Source organism: Phocoena sinus, chromosome 8 (assembly GCF_008692025.1).
Source record: "Phocoena sinus isolate mPhoSin1 chromosome 8, mPhoSin1.pri, whole genome shotgun sequence".
In the NCBI taxonomy this organism is placed as follows: Eukaryota; Metazoa; Chordata; class Mammalia; order Artiodactyla; family Phocoenidae; genus Phocoena; species Phocoena sinus.
The window spans coordinates 60,223,496-60,243,645 of NC_045770.1; the positions used below are offsets into that span (position 1 = coordinate 60,223,496).

The following is a 20,150-nucleotide window of genomic DNA, read 5'->3' on the forward strand; positions in this document are numbered from 1 at the left end:
TTCATGGAATTCCCAAGGGCAATGAGAGACTAAGCAAGAAGAACCCAGTGGGATGCATTATGGATAGACAAATCATAAAATATAGCAAAAAGTTAGTTGTACAATCTAGGTGGTGGGTACAAGGGTGTTCACTGTACAATTCTTTCAACTTTTCTGTATATTTGAGATTTTTCATAATACAATGTTAGGAGGGGGTAAACTTGGTGGGCAGCCAAATGTCAGTCAGCCTGGCAGTCACAGCACCTAAGGGTTCACCTTACATAAAAGTTTATCCTAGGTGACAGAATCTGACAAAATATAATAGGGGTAGGAATCAGAAACTTAGGTTCAGACACAACCTATGTGGCCTTAGCAAAGAAAATTTACATCTCTACATCACAATTTCTTCATCTATCAAAAGGAGTCCTTATCTTTTCTGCCTCCCTCATAGGGTTGTTGTGAGGATAAGCTAAACTAAAAGGGCAAAGGATATTTTAAAATCCCAAGGATTGTGGGGAGTTATAAAGATAATAAGAGATAAGTTTCTTGTTCTCAGACAGTATATAACTGAATGGATGTGTACAACAAGAAATCAAAGAAAGGACTGAGCAAACACCAGAAGTCACCTAGCTCAAGTTACCACTCAATGCAAAAATTATTTTTGCAATCATTTGTTTGAATATCTCCACTGGCTGAGAATACATGCCTCTTAAAATAATCTATTCTAGAACCAGCAGTGTCTGACACATTGTAGGAACTCATATGTGCTTATGAAGGAATAAAATTCCAAAGCTTTAAGAAGCAGGAAGCTCTGTGCCTCACAATATACCACGATTATTAACAATGTTTCTGATAATGAGACTAAATTACCTTACTACAGCTTCAATCCTTTGGACCTAATCCTACACTCTGGAACATATCCACTCTCTCTTTCCCAATGCTGCCCCTTCAAATATTTATCATACTATTATTAAAAAAAAAAAAAATCCTGTTTCTACCATCATTTTCCTGGGCCCTTTTAGGTTAACAGTTCTAGATCTTTATACACGATGCATATAACATAATGTGAAGACCATTAATTCTGATTGCCTTCTTCTAGACATATCTAGCTAAAGATCTTCATATGCAGTGTTTACAACAAAATCAATGTGGACTCAGCAAAGCAGAACACAGTAGCACTGTCACTTCCCTTAAGGCAGATAGTATATTTTTAATGAACATCTTCACAAACTGTAGAGTATTTTGGTAGCTTAGGTACACAACTGGTGCATATTAAGCTTAAAGTCACCTAAAATCTTGTGGGCCTGTCATATGAGTTGATATCTTTGCCATTCTACATTTTTTATAATTAATAGTTTTAATTTAAACGAGGTGTTTTTTTCTCACTATTAAACTTTTACTTGGTTGATTTCAGCTCACTGGTCAGTTACCTTATAAAGTTTGTGGGGCAAGCACTTTTGAAACTCCTCTACCAATGAGAAATAATGACAATGAAATATTTGTTGACTCACTCTGGTTACAAAGCAAGTTAGTAGCAGAGTTGAGATCAGAAGACACATCTCGCATTTTCTCAAACAGCACTCTCTGCCCTGTTTCATGGATCATGATGATGTTAATGATGATAATCATCCTTAAAGCAGGTAACACTTACTGGAAGTTTACCACATGCCAGGCACTGTTCTAAGAATTTCATACATGTTGATCTTCACAACAACTGTTATGATCCTCATTTTACAAATTGGGAAAACTAAGGTAGTGTGAAGTTAAGTAACTTGCCCAAGATCACATTGCTAGGAAATGGCAGAACTAGTATTCAAAACCCAGATGGGTGGTTTGGTGCAATAATCTATTTACTCCCAAGGACCGAGGGAGCTACCCAGGAGTGACCCAAATACTGGAAAAGATCTCAAATGACCTGTCCTACTGGTCATAGGTCACTGCCTGCCACAGAAAAGGAAGCAAAAAGGGTAGATATACAACTCTATTAGTAGGATTAATCTATAGTTCCCACCAAGAGGGGCCCACACTGTCACACTTACCTCCATTGCTCCTCTGGAGAGAGGTCTGACATATCAACCTGTAGAAAGACACCACCATAAAAATCCATTACTGTCTTAGAACTGTCCCTACCCAACATACAATGATCACACACTGCTAGAGCTAAAAGTATGAATTAGGATTTGTGGGACATGAAGCTAGATAAAATATTCTGTCATATAATACCATTTGACTCTAAATGGCCCCATTAGACTAGGGTGAACTAAGCTTAAGTTTGTGCCCAGCGCCTTGTTTGCTTCACCCTAGTCCAAGTCCTTGCTCTGCTATTAAGTAGCAATGTAATACATACGGAATCTGAAAACAAACAAACAAACAAAAATGGTTCTGAAGAACCTAGGGGCAGGACAGGAATAAAGACACAGATGTACAGAATGGACTTGAGGACACGGGGAGGGGGAAGGGTAAGCTGGGAAGAAGTGAGAGAGTGGCATGGACATATATACACTACCAAATGTAAAACAGATAGCTAGTGGGAAGCAGCCACCCAGCACAGGGAGAACAGCTCAGTGCTTTGTGACCACCTAGAGGGGTGGGATAGGGAGGATGGGAGGGAGACGCAAGAGGGCGGAGATATGGAGATATATGTATATGTATAGCTGATTCACTTTGTTATACAGCAGAAACTAACACACCATTGTAAAGCAATTATACTCCAATAAAGATGTTAAAAAAAAAAGTAGCAGTGTGGCCTTCCAACCTCAAAGTTCCAGTTCTATTTGTTAGTCTTATCCTTTTAGAGCAGGATTTCTTAAACCTTGGCACTAGTGATATTCTGGGCTGGTTGATTCTCTGGGTTGTTTTTTTGGGGGTGGGGGTGGGGGGTGGGGATCTGTACACTGTAGGATGTTTAGCAGCATCCCTAGCCTCTACCCACTAGATGCCAGCAGCATCTCCACAGATAAAACCAAAAAAGTCTACAGGCATTATCAAATGTCCCTTGGGGGACAAAAATTGTCCCAGCTGAAAAATCACTGCTCTAGAATACTACTAAGTTCTTTGAGATCACAGCTCAAGTCTTCTACTTCCTTGTAGCCATACAGAAGCATACCCAAAGCCTCAGTACATAAGTCACTCGATACATTCTTATACTGAACTGAGCTGAAAATGCTCCTTGATATACAGAAGAAAGGCCCTCATAATCACCAAAGGAATCAATCAACAAATATTCCTTTAGTTCTTACGAAGTTCAAGGCCCAGTTTCCCACTGTTCCTCTGATAACTTCAGAAAAGTACCTTAAGTGGGATGTTTGAAGTAAAATGGGCAGAACTCCATACTACTACTGAGTAAAATCAGTACATATTTACCATGCATCCTTTATGTGTGTGTACTGGGAATGTCCACCATTGCTTAGAGAGGGCTTTCTGGTTTCTACGTGTCCCAGCTGAGGAAGGAAGGAAAGGAAAGGAAAGGAAGGGAAGGGGAGGGAGGGAAGGAAGGAAGGAAGGGAGGGAGAGAGGGAGGGAGGGAAAGAAAGAGAGAGAAGGAGGGAGGGAGGGAGGGAAGGAAAAGAGGAGGGTAGAGGAGGAAAAGAGGGGAGGGGTGAAGAGGGAAAAGAGAGGAGAGGGAAGGAGAGGGGAAGACAGAGGGCAGGGGAGGGGAGGGAAGAAACAATATCCTAAGGCTTCCCCCAGCCAATCAGGGTAATGAAGTCAACCACCCTCCTCGTCCTACTTCACACTGCCTCACAGAATTTATTCATGTGACCTGACTCAGTCCTTCATCCCCCCAGAAGGACAGAGGTCCCCTCCAAGAGGAGACAAGTAGATGCAGGAAATGGAAAGGCCCAGCTGGGTGGTACCTGAGCAGACAATTAAAGACCACAATCTTTTTTTTTTTTTTTTTTTTTTTCCAGTATGCGGGCCTCTCACTGTCGCGGCCTCTCCCGTTGCGGAGCAACAGGCTCCGGACACGCAGGCTCAGCGGCCATGGCCCACGGGCCCAGCCGCTCCACGGCATGCGGGATTCTCCCGGACCAGGGCACGAACCCATGTCCCCTGCATCGGCAGGCGGACTCCCAACCACTGCACCACCAGGGAAGCCCAAGGACCACAATCTTATGTTATCTTAGACATGCTTTCCAAGTGACCTAACTGCTTCTTAAATCCAGGGCCAGGGCCAGGACCAGGGTGGTGCAAGCAAGGGACCTAGAGCTCAAAATTTTAAAAGGCACACATTTTCAGGCACTGACACTGCACTTGCATGACCTTGAGAGTGAGTGCCTCCTTCAAGTTTGCGGCCAGAGCTTTGTTTGCTTCACCCTAGTCCAAGTCCTGCTTATGGCTATCTTGCTCCCATCCTAGAAGATCCCACAGAGCCGAGGAGAATACACTACTTTTTCGTCTTTCAAGTAGAATAGCAGAGTGTATATTAAGCACTCACTGAGTACTTGTGAAATTGAACAGAATTCCCTCCAACAGGGTAATAAGTAAGTATGCTGACACACCAGCACCCCACCTGGAGATGCTTAAATGGGAGTGTAAACAAACACTTGAAAAATACCTAATAAGCATCTGAGAAAGAAGTATTCATTTTCTGGAGGCACCCAGAAAATCATGTTTAAAAAACTACACGTCAAAACAAAACAAAACAACACAACTACATGTTCAAAGAAGCAAGGTAAGTCCATTGAAGAGAAAACAAGGAAGATTCAGAGAACCGGACCAGGCATGGGGACACCTCTCCATGAGATAGTGTTCAAGCATGCTACTGTCTGTGCCTTTGTTTCTCCCGCTGGAAAATAGAGAATAAGTCTTCTGACTTCATTGTGGGGCTGTGAGGGTAATTATATTCCAAGTGACCAAGTGATTTCATTGCCTTTCTTCCTAGGAGAGTGAGTGTACTTTAAAAAGTACTCAGAGAGGCCAGGGAACTGAATGTTGGTGAAGCACAGGGCAGTAATGCTTTCAGAGCTCAGGGAACAGCTGAGAAGGGCAAGCACTAAGGCTGAGACTAGACTTGGTGCTTAGAGGACCATTTAGCACTTCGTGGAGTAGTACGAGCACCAGAGTGGAGTAATGCTGAGTAAAGACATGATTTGGCTTTAATATTTGCAAGCTGAACGAAAAGATTTTAAAAATTACATCCAAATCAGTCTTCTAGCTCAGGTGGAAAAACAAGGAAAGCTATAAGCTATACCTATAATTAACCTGTACCATCTGGAAATACATCTTTATTTGCTCCCTCATTAATGAGTTTATTCACCTGGGGCCAAGAAGTAAGTCAGTCTAAACTTGACCTGTCCAGAGCTCAGGTAGCTAATTAGGTAGGTTCTCAGGGCAAGATTACTGATTGATGGGCCCATTTCCCACTCCTAAGACCCATACACAGAATGTCTTTTTGCCAACCAATCACTCCCCTCCTAGGATGTCGCAAGGTCTCTAGTCATGTCAATCTACCTAGGTCCAGATTTGAAAGAAGTTAGACCAAAAATGTCAGGCAGAGGGCAAGAGAAAACTTTACAAAAATGGAAAATGATCTGCGGTTGACTGATATTTTCTCAGGTGCGAAAGACTCATGGTCCACCAGTGTAATACCACAAACAGGCCTCCTATCCCCCACAAATACTGATACTCGGTGGTCTCTGAGTCTTTACACAGGCTGGTTACTTTGTCCCTTCAGCCCCTCTCTTCCACCAAACCACATTCTGCCTTCATGCAAAATGCTAGACAAATCCTCCTGGATCCTGAAAGGCTCCTTAGACTGACCCCATTCACTGGAAAAAAAAAAAAAAAAAATCCTTTACTGCCTTGATGAGCATGATCCACAGCCCAGAAGCATTAGCACCCTGAGAGCTTAAGAAATAGATGCTTCAGAATCCATCCCAGGGCTTCCCTGGTGGCGCAGTGGTTGAGAGTCCGCCTGCCGATGCAGGGGACACGGGTTCGCGTCCCGGTCCGGGAGGATCCCGCATGCCGCGGAGCGGCTGGGCCCGTGGGCCATGACCGCTGAGCCTGCGCGTCCGGAGCCTGTGCTCCGCGGAAGAGAATCCATCCCAGACCTCCTGAATCAGAATCTGCATTTAATAAGATACCTAGGTAATTCATATGCATATAAAAGCATTGCTATTACAATCACTTTGCTGTACACCTGAAATACAACACTGGTAATCAAGTATACTCCAATATAAAATTAAAAGTTAAAAAAATAAAAGGATTATCATAAAAAAAAAATTGCTATTGCACCCCAGCACTCACATCCATACTTTGTCCTACAGTCATATACCTCTATACACCTGAATTGTTTTTAACAACAGCTTTACTGAGATCTAATTCACATACCGTAAAATTCACCCATTTAAAATGTACTATTCAGTGCTTTTAGTACATTCAGAGTTGTGCCACCATCACCACTATTTAAATTTAGAACATTTTTACAACCCCAAAAAGAAACCACATACCAGTCAGCCATCACTCTCCAATCTCCCCCCAGCCCAAGGAACCACTGATTTACTTTTGATCTCTATCTATAGATTTGCCTATTCTTGACATTTCATATAAACGAGATCATACAATATGTGGTTTTTTGTGAATGGCTTCTTTCACTTAGCATGTTTTCAGTGTTGCAGCAGGTATTGTAGTTCATTCCTTTCTATTACCAAATAATGTTGTATTGTATGGCTATACGACATTTTCTTTGTCCATCCATCAGTTGATGGACATTTGGGTTGTTTATAGTTTTGAGCTATTACAAACAATGCTGTTACGAACATTCATTTACAAGTTTTCGTGTAGACATGCTTTCATTTTTCTTGAGCATGTATCTAGTAGTGGAACTGTCTGGTCACATGTAACTCTATGCTTAACCTTTTGAGGAACTGCCAAACTGTTTTCCACAGCAGCTGCACCATTTTACATTCCCACCAGCAGTGTATGAGAGTTCCAATTTCTCCACATCTTCAACAACACTTATTGTCTTTTTGGTAAAAAGCATCCCAATGGGTGTGAAATGGCAGATCAATATGATTTTGAATTTCCCTGATTTATAATGATGTTGAACACCTTTTCATATGCTTATTAGCCATTCACATATCTTCTTTGGAGAAAAGTTTATTCAGATCCTTTGTCCCTTGTCCACTTTTAAAAAATAGACATATTTTTTTTTTACAGCAGTTTTAGATTCACAACAAAATTGAGTGGAAAGCACAGAGATTTCCCATACGCACCCTGCTCCCAAATATGCATAGCCTCCCTCATTACCGACATCCCCATCAGAGCGGTTCCTTTGTTCTAACTGAAGAACCTACATTGGCATACCATCACCCAAAGTCCATAGTTTACCTGAGAGTTCACTATTGATGTACATTCTATGGATTTGGACAAACATATAATGTCCTCATGGACACATATCCATCATTAGAGTATCATACAGAGTAGTTTCACTGACTTAAGAATTCTCTGTGGGCTTCCCTGGTGGCGCAGTGGTTGAGAGTCCGCCTGCCGATGCAGGGGACACGGGTTCGTGCCCTGGTCCGGGAGGATCCCACATGCCGCAGAGCGGCTGGGCCCATGGGCCCGCTGAGCCTGCACGTCCGGAGCCTGTGCTCCGCAACGGGAGACGCCACAACAGTGAGACGCCCGCGTACCGCAAAAAAAAAAAAAAAAAAAAAAAAAAAAGAATTCTCTGTGCCCTGCTTATTCATCTCTCCATCCCCCCAATCCCTAGCAACCACTGATCTTTTTACTGTCTCCACAGTATTGCCTCTTCCAGAATGTCATATAGTTGAAATCATATAGTACGTAGCCTTTTCACATTGGCTTCTTTCACTTAGTAATATGCATTTAACATTCCTCCATCTCTTTTTATGGCTTGATAGCTCACTTCTTTTTAGTACTGAATAATATTCCATTCTCTGGATGTACCACAGTTTATGTATCCATTCACCTACTGAAAGGCATCTTGGTGGCTTCCAAATTTTGGCAATTATGAATAAAGCTGCTATAAACATCTGTGTGCAGGTTTCTGTGTGGACATAAGAGCTCCTCTGGGGAAATATTAAGGAGCACAATTGCTGGATTTGGTAACAGTATGTTTAGTTTTGCAAGAAACCACCAAACTATCTTCCGAAGTGGCTGTATTATTTTGCATTCCCACCAGCAATGAATGAGAGTTCTTGTTGCTCCACATCCTTGCTAGCATTTGGTATTGTCAGTGTCTCAGATTTCGATCATTCTAATAGGTGTGTAGTGGTATCTCATTTTAATTTGAATTTCCCTGAAGATGCCTGTGGGACATCTTTCCATATACTTATATGCCATCTATATATCTTCTTTGGTGGGCTATATGTTAAGGTCTCTAGCCCACTTTTTTCCCCCATTTATTTTTTATTTATGGCTGGGTTGGGTCTTCGTTGCTGCGTGCGGGCTTTCTCTAGTTGCGGTGAGCAGGGGCTACTCTTCGTTGCAGTGTGTGGGCTTCTCACTGCAGTGGCTTCTCTTGTTGTGGACCACGGGCTCTAGGTGTGCAGGCTTCAGTAGTTGTGGCTCTTGGGCTCCAGAGGACAGGCTCAGTAGCTGTGGTGCACCAGCTTAGTTCCTCCACGGCATGTGAGATCTTCCCAAACCAGGGATCGAACCCATGTCCCCTGCATTGGCACATGGATTCTTAACCATTGCACCACCAAGCAAGTCCCTCTAGCCCACTGTTAATCAGGTTTTCTTTTTGTTTTTTTTAGTACCTTGGCCTCTCACTGTTGTGGCCTCTCCCACTGCGGAGCACAGGCTCCGGACGCGCAGGCCCAGCTGCCATGGCTCACGGGCCAAGCCGCTCCGCGGCATGCGGGATCCTTCCGGACCGGCGCACGAACCCGCGTCCCTGGCATCGACAGGCGGACTCTAAACCACTGCGCCACCAGGGAAGCCCCAGGTTGTTTTCTTATTACTGAGTTTAAAGAGTTCTTTGTATATTTTGGATAACAATCCTTTATCTGATAGGTCTTTTGCAAATACATTCTTCCAGTTTGTGGCTTGTGCTTTCATTCTCCTGACAGTTTCTTTTGCAGAGCATAAATTTTTAATTTTAATTAAGTCTAGCTTATCAATTCTTTCTTTCAGGGATCATGCCTTTGATGTTGTATCTAAAAAGTCATTGCCAAACCCAAGGTCACCTAGATTTTCTCCTATGTTATCTTCTAAGAGTTTTACAGTTTTGCTTTGTGATCTCATTGAGGTTTGTGGTCCATTTTAAGTTACCTTTTGTGAGGGGTATAAAGCCTGTGTCTAGAACCTTTTTTTTTTTTAACTTGTGGATGTCTGATTGCTCTAGCACCATTTGTTGACAGACTCTCTTTGCTCCATTGTATTGCCTTTACCACTTTGTCAAAGATCAATTGATAAATTTACATAGGTCTATCTCTGAGCTCTCCGTTCTGTTCCACTGATCTATTTGTCTGTTCTTTGACCAGTACCACAGTGTCTTGATTACTGTAACTTTATAGTAAGTTTTGAAGTTGGGTAAGTAGTCCTCCAATTTTGTTCTTCTCCTTCAATACTGTATTGGCTATTCTAGGTATTTTGCTTCTCCATATAAACTTCAGAATCAGTTTATTGATATCTATAAAATACCTTGCTGGGATTTTGACTGGGATTGCAATGAATCTATAGATCAAGTTGGGAAGAACTGACATCTTGACAACATTGAGTCTTCCTTTACACGGACATGGAATATCTCTCTATTTAGTTCTTCTTTGATATCTTTCATCCGTTTTACAGTTTTCCTCATATAGATCTTGTACATATTTTGCTATATTTATATCTACATATGTTATTTTTATTGGTGCTAAAGTACATGGTATTGTGGGGTTTCTTAAAAGATTTTTTTTTGATGTGGACCATTTTTAAAGTCTTTACTGAATTTGTTGCAATACTGCTTCTGTTTTATGTTTTGGTTTTTTTGGCTGAGTCACGTAGGATCTCAGCTCCCCAACCAGGGATCGAACCCACACCCGCTGCATTAGAAGGTGAACTCTAATGACTGGACCACCAGGGAAGTCCCTGGTATTGTGCTTTTAATTGCAAATTCCATTTGTTCATTCTTGGTATACAGGAAAGCAGTTGACTTTTGTATATTAACTGCGTATCCTGCAACCCTACTATAATAGTTTATTAGTACTAGGAGGTTTTTGGTTGATCCTTTCTATAGATGACCATTTCATCTGTGAACAAAGATGGTTTTATTTCTTCCTTTCAAATCTATATTCATTTTATTTCCTTTTCTTGCCTTATTGTGTTAGCTAGGACTTCCAGTATGATGTTGAAAAGCAGTGGTCAGAGGCAACAACCTTCCCTTGTTCCTGATCTTAGTGGAAAACTTCATGCTTCTCACCAGGTAAGTATGTTAGCTGTAAGTTTTGGGTAGATATTCTTTATCAAGTTGAGGATGTTCCCCTATATTCCTAGTTTAATGAGAAATTTTTATCTTGAATGGGTGTTGGATTTTGTCAAATGATTTTTCTGCATATATAGATATGTTCATGTAATTTTTCTTCTTTAACCTGTTGATGTGATAGATTACATTAATTTTTCAAATACTGAACCAGGTTTGCATACCTAGGATAAATTCCACCTGGTCATGGTGTATGATCCTTTTATACACTGCTGGTTTCAATCTGTTAATGTTTTATTAATGATTTTTACATCTATGTTCATGAGAGACATTGGTCTATAGTTGTCTTATAATATCTTTGTCTGGTTTTGGTATTAGGGTAATGCTGACTTCATAGAATGAGTTAGGAAGTATTCACTCTGCTTCTATCTTCTGAAAGAGATTGTAGAGAATTGGTATAATTTCTTCCTTAAATGTTTGGTAGAATTCACCAGTGAACCCATCTGGGCCTGGTACTTTCTGCTTTAGAAGGTTATTAATTATTCAATGAATTTCTTTAATAGATATAGGCCAATTCTGATTGTCTGTCTTCTTGTGTGAGTTTTGACCGATTGCGTCTTTGAAGGAATTGGTCCATTTCATCTAGGTTATCAAATTTGTGGTCACAGAGTTGCTCATAGTATTCCTTTATTATCCCTTTAGTGTCCATTGGCTCTGTAGTGATATCCCCTCTTTCATTTCTTTTTTTTTTTTTCCATCTTTCATTTCTGATGTTAGGAATTTGTATCCTCTCTCTTTTTTTCTTAGTTAGCCTGGCTACAGGTTTATCAACTTTATTAATCTTTTCAAAGAACCAACTTTTGATTTTGTTGATTTTTTCTAGATTTCCTGTTTTCAATTTCATTGATTTCTGCTCTAATTTTTATTATTTCTTTTCTTCTGCTTATCTTGGATTTAATTTGCTCTTTTTCTAGTTTCCAAAGGTGGAAGTTTGGATGACTGATTTTATATCTTTCCTTTTTTTCTAATATGTGCATTCAGTGGTACACATTTCCCTCTAAGCTCTACTTTTGCTGTATCCACAAATTTTGATATGTTTTGTTTTCATATTCATTTAGTTCAAACATATTTAAATTTCTCGAGATTTCTTTTTTGATCCATGTGTTATTTAAGCAGTATGTTGTTTGATCTCCCAAGTATTTGTGGATTTTCCAGCTATCTTCCTGTTACTGATTTCTGATTTAATTCCATTGTGCACTGAGAGCAGAAAATATATGATTTTTATTCTTTTAAATTTGTTAAGGTATATATATATATATATATTTTTTTTTTTTTTTTTTTTTTTGCGGGGGGGGGTACACTGGCCTCTCACCATTGTGGCCTCTTCCATTGCGGAGCACAGGCTCCGGACGCGCAGGCTCAGCAGCCATGGCTCACGGGCCCAGCCGCTCCGCGGAATCTGGGATCTTCCCAGACCGAGGCACGAACCCATGTCCCCTGCATCAGCAGGTTGACTCTAAACCACTGCGCCACCAGGGAAGCCCTAAGGTATATTTTATGGCCCACAATGTGGTCTATCCTGGTGAATGCTCCATGAGAACTTGAGACGATTGTCTATTCTGCTGTTGCTGGATGAAGTAGTCTATAAATATCCATTATATTCAGTTAATTGATAGTGTCATTGAGTTCAGCCCTGCCTTCATGAATTTTCTGCTTGCTAGATCTGCCCCTTTCTGACACAGGAGTGTTGAATTCTCCAACTATAACAGTGGATTCATCTATTTCTCCTTGCAATACTATCATTTTTTGCCTTATGTATTTTCACACCCTATTGTTAGGTACACACACATTAAGACATTGTTATGTCTTCTTGGAGAACTGACTTCTTTATCATTATGTAATGCCCCTTTTTTTAATTAATTAATTAATTAACTTATTTATTTATTTTTGGCTGCGTTGGGTCTTCGTTGCTGCGTGCAGACTTTCTCTAGTTGTGGTGAGTGGGGGCTACTCTTCAGTGCTATGCACAGGCTTCTCATTGCAGTGGCTTCTCTTGTTGTGGAGCACAGGCTCTAGGCATGCGGACTTCAGTAGTTGTGGCACATGGGCTTGGTTACTCCGAACCCATGTCCCCTGCACTGGCAGGGGGATTCTTAACCACTGCGCCACCAGGGAAGCCCTGTAATGCTCCTCTTGATCCCTGATAACTTTCTGTGTTCTGAAGTCTGCTCTACCTGAAATTAATATAGCTACTCCTGCTTTCTTTTGATTGTCAGCCTGATACATCTTTCCCCATTCCTTTACTTTTAATCTATATGTGTCCTTTTATTTAAAATGGTGTTCTTTTAGATAGAGTTGGGTCTTGTATTTTTTATCCACTCTGACAATCTCTGTTTTTTAACTGACGCATTTAGACCATTAACGTTCAAAGTGATTATTAATATAGTTGGATTAGCATCTACTATATTTGTTACTGTTTTCTATTTGTTGCCCTTATTCTTTGTTTCTATTTTTGTCTTCCAATCTTTTTCTGCCTTTTATAGTTTTAACTGAGAATATTATATAATTACATTCTCTTTCCTTTCTTAGCTTATCAGTTATACTTTTTTAAAAATGTTATTATTATTAATATTTTTTGGCCTCACTGTGCGGCTTGTGGGATCTTAGTTCCCTGACCAGGGATCAAACCCAGGCCCTCGGCAGTGAAAGCACGCTGGACTGCCAGGGAATTCCCTATACTTTTATTTTTACTTCTTTTAGTGGTTGCTCTAGAGTAAAACCCACTTTCAAATAATACTATACCACCTTACAGATAGTTTGAGTACCTTATAACAACAAAATAATCCTAATTCTTCCCTCTCATCCCTTGTATCATTGCTGTCATTCATTTCACTTATCCATAAATACACATACACAAACATACATAGTCAAATGTACTGTTGGTATTATTACTTTGAAAAAACTATTCTGTTAGATCAATCAACAATATATAAAACAGGGAATTCCCTGGTGGTCCAGTGGTTAGGACTCCATGCTCTCACTGCCAAGGGCCCAGGTTTGATCCCTGGTCGAGGAATTAAAATCCTATAAGCTGTGTGGCGCAGCAAAAAAAAAAACAAAAAAAAAACAATATATAAAATAAAAGAGCATCTACAAATATCCTATAGCTTACATTATATTTAATGGTGAAAGACTGAATGCTTTCCCCCTAAGATCCGAAATGTCAGGATGTCCACCCCCACCACTACTATTCAACATAATACTGAAGTTTCTAGCCAGCAAAATAAGGCAATGAAAGGTACAGATTGGAAAGAAATAAAACTGCCCCTTATTTGCAGATGACATCATGGCCTACATAGAATATCCCAAAGAATCTACCAAAAAAAAAAAAAAGGGCTAGAACTTATAAGAGTTCAACGAGGTGGCAGAATACAATATAAACATACACACAAAAATTGTATTTCTATATAGTAGCTATGAACATATGGAAAATGACATTTAAGATACAATAAAACTTACAATCGCTCATTAAAAAAAGAATTAGTAAAATAAATGTTTTTATTCTACCTTCACTTATTCCCTCTCCAATGCTCTTCCTTTCTTTATGTAGATCTGAGGCTCTGACTTCCATTATTTTCCTCTCTCTAAAGAACTTCTTCTAACATTTCTTGCAAGGCAGGCCTACTGGCAATAAATTTGCTCTATTTTTGTCTGTCTTTATTTCTCCTCTTTTGAAGGCTAATTTCATGGGATACTGAATTCTAGGCTGGTGGGGTTTTTGTTTTTTTCAACACTGTAAACATTTCATTCTACTCTCTTCCTGCTTGCATGGTTTCTGAGGATAAACTGGGGGTTAATTCTTATCTTTGCTCCTCTATAGGTTAAGGTGTTGTCTCCTCTGGCTTCTTTCAGGATTTTTTTGTCTTTGATTTTCTATCATTTGAAAAATGATATGCCTAGATTTACTGGGGGGTTCTGGCATTTATCCTGCTTGGTGTTTTCTGAACTTCCTGGATCAGTGGTTTGGTGTCTGACATTAATTTGGGAAAATTCTCAGTCATTACTGTTTCAAATATTCTGTTTCTCTCCTTCTTCTCCTTCTGGTATTCTCATGATGCATCTTAGTCTGTTCACACTGCTATAATAAAATACCATTGACCAGGTGGCTTATAAACAACAAACATTTACTTCTCACATTTCTGGAGTGTGGAAAGTCCAGGATCACAGCACAAGCAGATTCTGTGTCTGGTGAGGGCTTCCTGGTTCATAGACAGCTGACTTTTTGTTATGTCCTCACATGGTGCAAGGGGCTAGGAAACTCTGTGGGGCCTCTTTTATAAGTGCACAAATCCCAATTATGAGGGCTCTGCCCTCATGACCTAATCACCTCCCAAAGGCCCCACCTCCTAATACCATCACCTTGAGGATTAGGAGTTTAACATATGAATTTGGGGGGAACACAAACATTCAGATCACATCAGCATACATTACTTTTGTAGTTGTCCCACAGTTCTTGGTTATTTTGCTTTTTCTAGTCTTTTTTCTTTTTACTTTTATAGGTTTCTACTCAAATATCCTCAAGCTCAGAGATTCTTTCCTCAGCCATGTCTAGTCTACTGATAAGCCCATTAAAGGCATTCTTCATTTCTGTTACAGTGTTTTTGATCTCTAAACATTTCTTTTTGGTTCTTTCTTAGAATTTCCATCTCTGCTTACAATGCCCAGTTGTTCTTGCATGTCATCTACTTTATCCATTCGAGCCTTAGCACGGTAAATCATACTTATTTTAAATTCCCTGTCTAATAATTCCAAGATCCCTGCCATAGATGGGTCTAATTCTGATACCTGGTATGTCTCTTCAAAGTGTGTATTTTGCTTTTTAGTATATCTTGTAATTTTTGCTTGATAGCTGGGCATGATATACCAGGTAAAAGGAACTGCTATAAACAGACCTTTAGTAATGTGGTGGCATGTTGAGGGAGGGGAAGCATTCTATAGTCCTATGATTGGGTTTCAGTCTTTTAGTGAGTCTGTGCCTCTGGAATGTGAACTTCACAAGTGCTTCTCAGTGCCTCACCCACCCCTCTTAGGTGGGACATGATGGTGTGAGTGGACTGGAATTGGGTATTTCCCTTCTCCAAGATGAAAGGCTAGAGCTGACTAGAGGTGGGTATTTCCTTTTCCCTGGGTTAGTTAGGCTCTGATAAAACCCCAACAGGGGCTTCCCTGGCGGCACAGTGGTTGAGAGTCCGCCTGCCGATGCAAGGGACACAGGTTCGTGCCCCTGTCCGGGAAGATCCCACATGCCACGGAGCGGCTGGGCCCGTGAGCCATGGCCGCTGACTCTGCGCATCCGGAGCCTGTGCTCTGCAAGGGGAGTGGCCACAACAGTGAGAGGCCCGCGTACCGCAAAAACAACAACAACAACAACAAAAACAAAACCCCAACAGGTTAGGCTTTGGTTAAAGTTTCCCCTGATGGCAGACCTTAAGAAGAACAGAATGCTCTGTAGTATTTTTTTAAATGGCTCCTTTCCCCCACCCCTCCCCAAAGCACAAAAGGGTTTTTCTCAATACTCAGTGTAAGAACCTGATAGATATCCGAGAAGTCATTGTGGGGGGCCCTCAATGACTGAGTCCCCCTGGAGTTTTTTAACTCTGAGTTGTCCATACTGAGCCTCCAGCAATTCATCAATTACAATCCAGGTTTCCCTTCTCCAGCACTGGTTCCCACAGAGGTTTCTGCTTCTGTAAGTTGTGATTCTCTGTATTCACCTGTTCGTCTCTCCAATTTGGGGGGCAGCAATTTGCCTTTGCCCTATGACCTTACTTCTCTTAAAAATCTAAGAATTGTTGATTTTTCAGTTTGTTCAGCTTTTTACTTGTTCTTAGGACAGAACGGTGATTTCCAAGCTTCTTACATGCCTATTGGAACTCTTTTACCCATTTTAAAAATTATTTATATTTTTATTGTTGAGTTGTAAAAGTTTTTTATATATTCTGGATACAAAATCCTTTACCTGATATATGACTTGCAAGAATTTTCTCCCATTCTGTGGGTTGTCTTTTTACTTTCTTGGTGGTATCCTTTGCAATACAAAAGTTTTTCATTGTGATGACACCCAATTTACTTTTTCTTTTATTGCTTGTGTTTTTGGTGTCATATCTAAGAAATCGTTACCTAATTTGGTAGTGATTTATAACTGTTTTCTTCTAAGAGTTTTATAGTTTTAGTTATTACATTTAGGTCATTGGTCTGTTTTGAGTCAATGTTTGTATATGGTGTGAGGCAGGAGTCCTACTAGCATGTGGCTATCTAGTTGTTTCAGCATCATTTGTTGAAAAGACTATTCATTCCCCATGTGTACCTGATTGATCACATTGGCTCTTAACTCTCTAAGGTGGTGCAACACTCTTGTTTTCCACATCATTTTCTTAAGTGTCCACATAGCTCTATAAATTTTGCTGACAGAACCTCAGAAAGACTAAAAAGGTAGCTGGAGATATATAATACCATATATCCAATACCATAAAGAACATATGTAAATCATACCATAGAGAAAGATAAAGCCTAAAGAAAGCCTCTGAAGCTATCTGTGAGGTTTGATACATTTATTCATTTACTCTCATTTAAGGTACTTCTGTTCTAAATGTGTAGGTTCTGGGCTAGGCATGGAGATACAAAGATGAACCAGAATTTTTTTCCTGCCCTTGAGAAGACAGATTTAAAAATAAAATAATTAAGTTGTTTTAAAAGCATGAATTTACTCAGCAGAAGGAACACAATTGTTTCCATTTTACAGAAGGCACAAATGAGATATAAAGGAGAAAAATGACTCACTGAATGAAGATCACCGTTATGGGGCATAGGGGTAGGAGTGATGGGGAGAGGATCACAGACCTTAAGGGAGAAATCAGAGTCAGGGCTTAGGGCCACAAATGGCCAAGCCAATGACTAGTCACAAGGTCCTGCTAGTGCCACATTATGACTTTCATGGGCCCTAGGTACTTTTGCCTTTGTGGAACCCTTTCTCTATTAGAAAAATATTTTAAAATATATTTTATGACTGTATTGATATAATATAATCCAAGATGAATTATATTCATTTTTTCTTCTGATTGAAAGAAGTTAAGACATTTTTATGGGCCCCTGGGTACTGTGCCTGTTGGATAAGTCAGCCCTGAGTCCTGCTGTCTCCCCACAGCTATGCACCAAGAATTCTCTCCCCAGCTGCCAAATCACATAGCTCTGCTGCTTCTGAGATTCTGTTCTCTACCCAGCCTGATCAAGTGGCACGAGGTTTAGGTTCACATTAAATCTCACACTGCCTAAATCCACACAGAAAAGGTAACCTCACTCTACTCCTATGAGCACTATACAGTTATTGGGCAATCATTTGCCAATAATGTGTATTCTGTGTTCAAGGAAGGTTTAGATACATTCATGATCAAACGCAAACAAAGAAACAGACATGTCATGACCTACAAACACCAAAGTCATAGGAAGCATATGCCTGGCACCTTGACAGCCCATAAATATCTGTTCATTCAATTACAAGACAGGCATAAAACAAAGTCTCTTCCCTTATAAAACTTACCATATAATGAAGAAGACAGACAATAAATATACAAATAAGCATAATTTATATATATGAAATAATTTCTGGTAGCAGTGTTATGAAGAAAAAGAAAGCAGGGTAAGAGAAGAAAGAATGAAAAAGGAGGCCATTATGTGGCTACATGTAGACACTCTGGTTTGGTTTCCCCAGAAAGGCTTCAAATAACGGGAGAACTTGTGGGCAGGCTGAATAGTGAAACTAGCCCATGTAGTATGTCTTATTTCCTTGGGTTTTACCTCATTCCCACTTTTCACCCCAAGAAATGGCTTCAGGGCAACAACCACCTTTCTCAGTGACAAGAAAAAGAGTTGTAGGTCCTGATCTGGCATAGCTATTTACTTGCTATATGTCAATGAACAGGGCACTTCTCTCTATGCCTGTTTCCCCATATATAAAATGAGGAAATTGGCTTAAGTTACTTTCAAGGTCCCTTAAGGCTAAAATGCTATAATAATTCATACCACATCTGTCAAATCTGTCTAACTCCAAAGATTTGGAGTCAGCTGTAATACTTTGGCTTTCCAAACTGCCACAGTTACCTTAGTTACCACAAAAGTGAAAGCAAAATGCCTTTAGTGTAGTGAGGTGTGATTTAACAGGATGCTACCAAATTAAATCAATGAAAATTTACCAAGTGACTACCATAAGCATGCATCAGGAATATCCATCACTTGGGGGATGACCTCTTGCCCTGGCTTCAAGTACCTTCTAACTGCAAAGGGCCCTAAACTCTGGAACCCCATCTACCAGGGCAACCGGGAACTTCAAAGGTCTCAGCTGATCCTGTCAAGTTACAGAATGATCAATCATGCAGCTAGAGACTTCACTCTTTCACAAAACATTAGAGATGAATAATTCCAACCTTTGCCCTTGAGGTAGTCACAGTCCAGGGGGTAGGGGTGAGACAGATTAAACATAATATGATAAGGATAACCACTGACGTATAAACAAAATCCTGTGTAAGCCCAGAGAAAGGAGAGATTAGTTAGTTCCTGAACCTGGTACAGCAAAACCACCAGGCTGGCTGCCTCTATCTCGGAGGGACAGATACTATGGTGTGCTGAGTGATTAGGATTACAAATGAAGTCCAAAGTTTCACAGGCTACCCCTATTTGTGGCTCCGTATTCCCCTCTCACTCACATTTTTCTCCAACTCCTTAGCCCTGGCGAGAATTCCAGGCCAATGAATTAAAGTGGAACTACCTCACTTTTCAGACCTCAGCTGGGGATCATGCAGACATTGGTTATGCTTAGCCTAACTGAAAAGCCTGACATGGACAGCACACTGTAGGCAGTGGAGTCAGAGTAGATGCTGGCTGAAAATAACTGCTGTGGCTGCTGTCTGCCCTCCACTCCTACCCCTCCTACCATCACCAGAAAAGCACATCCTCCAGGCCAGCTGAATTGGAAAGCTTTTTTAAAGAAACTTTTAAAATTTATACAAAAGTGGGAGGAATAGTTTAACAACCTCTCTCCCATTCAACAATTATCAAATTTGGGGGCACCTAATGTACACTTCTTTGGTTCTTCAATTCCTACCCCATAAAATTCATATTTCTCAGACTGGCTTCCTCCCTACCTGGCCCTCCTCTCTTACTCTTTCCCATATGCACTCCAGCCTCTAATACACTCTATACTTTTCTACCCATCCTTAAAGATCCAACCCAGATGTCACCTCTTACAGAGCCCTTCCAGAACAGAACTTTCTACAGCTTTCTATGAAACTCCTAAAGCCCTAAATCTGGACTATCCATGTGCTGATCACATCTACCCACCTATGAAATCTCCCTCCAATTTTTCATTGCCACACATTCTTGGTTCAGACTTTATCTCGTGCTCTCTCCTAGACCTGCAGTGACTTCCGAGTGATCACCCTGATGCAAATCTTGCCAGTACAGATTCATAACAGGAGCAGCCACAGTAATCTTTATTAGACACACATCTGACTGCATCAGCCCCCTACTTTGACAAACTTGGATAACATTCTACTGCCTTTGGATTAAAGTCCAAACTCCTTTGTATGACACACAAGGTGTTTCATAATGTGGTATATAACCAGCTACTTATCTCACCACCTCCAATAAACAGCTTTTCCTCCAGCCACACTAAACCACTTACCACTCTAAGGTGCTCTTCCCTTTTATCCCTCAGTGATTTGGCTGCTGCTGTCTTCTC

General features: G+C 40.5%; 1 protein-coding gene across 1 annotated transcript in view; it reads right to left on the reverse strand.

The window, feature by feature from the left end:
• RNF121 (ring finger protein 121) overlaps positions 1-20,150 on the reverse strand; it is an 83,133-nt gene that overhangs the window by 46,796 nt on the left and 16,187 nt on the right. Inside the window, exon 2 of the mRNA XM_032639053.1 lies at positions 2,019-2,056. Within this exon, the coding sequence (XP_032494944.1) occupies positions 2,019-2,056 (38 nt within the window). The remainder of the gene's footprint in view (positions 1-2,018; positions 2,057-20,150) is intronic.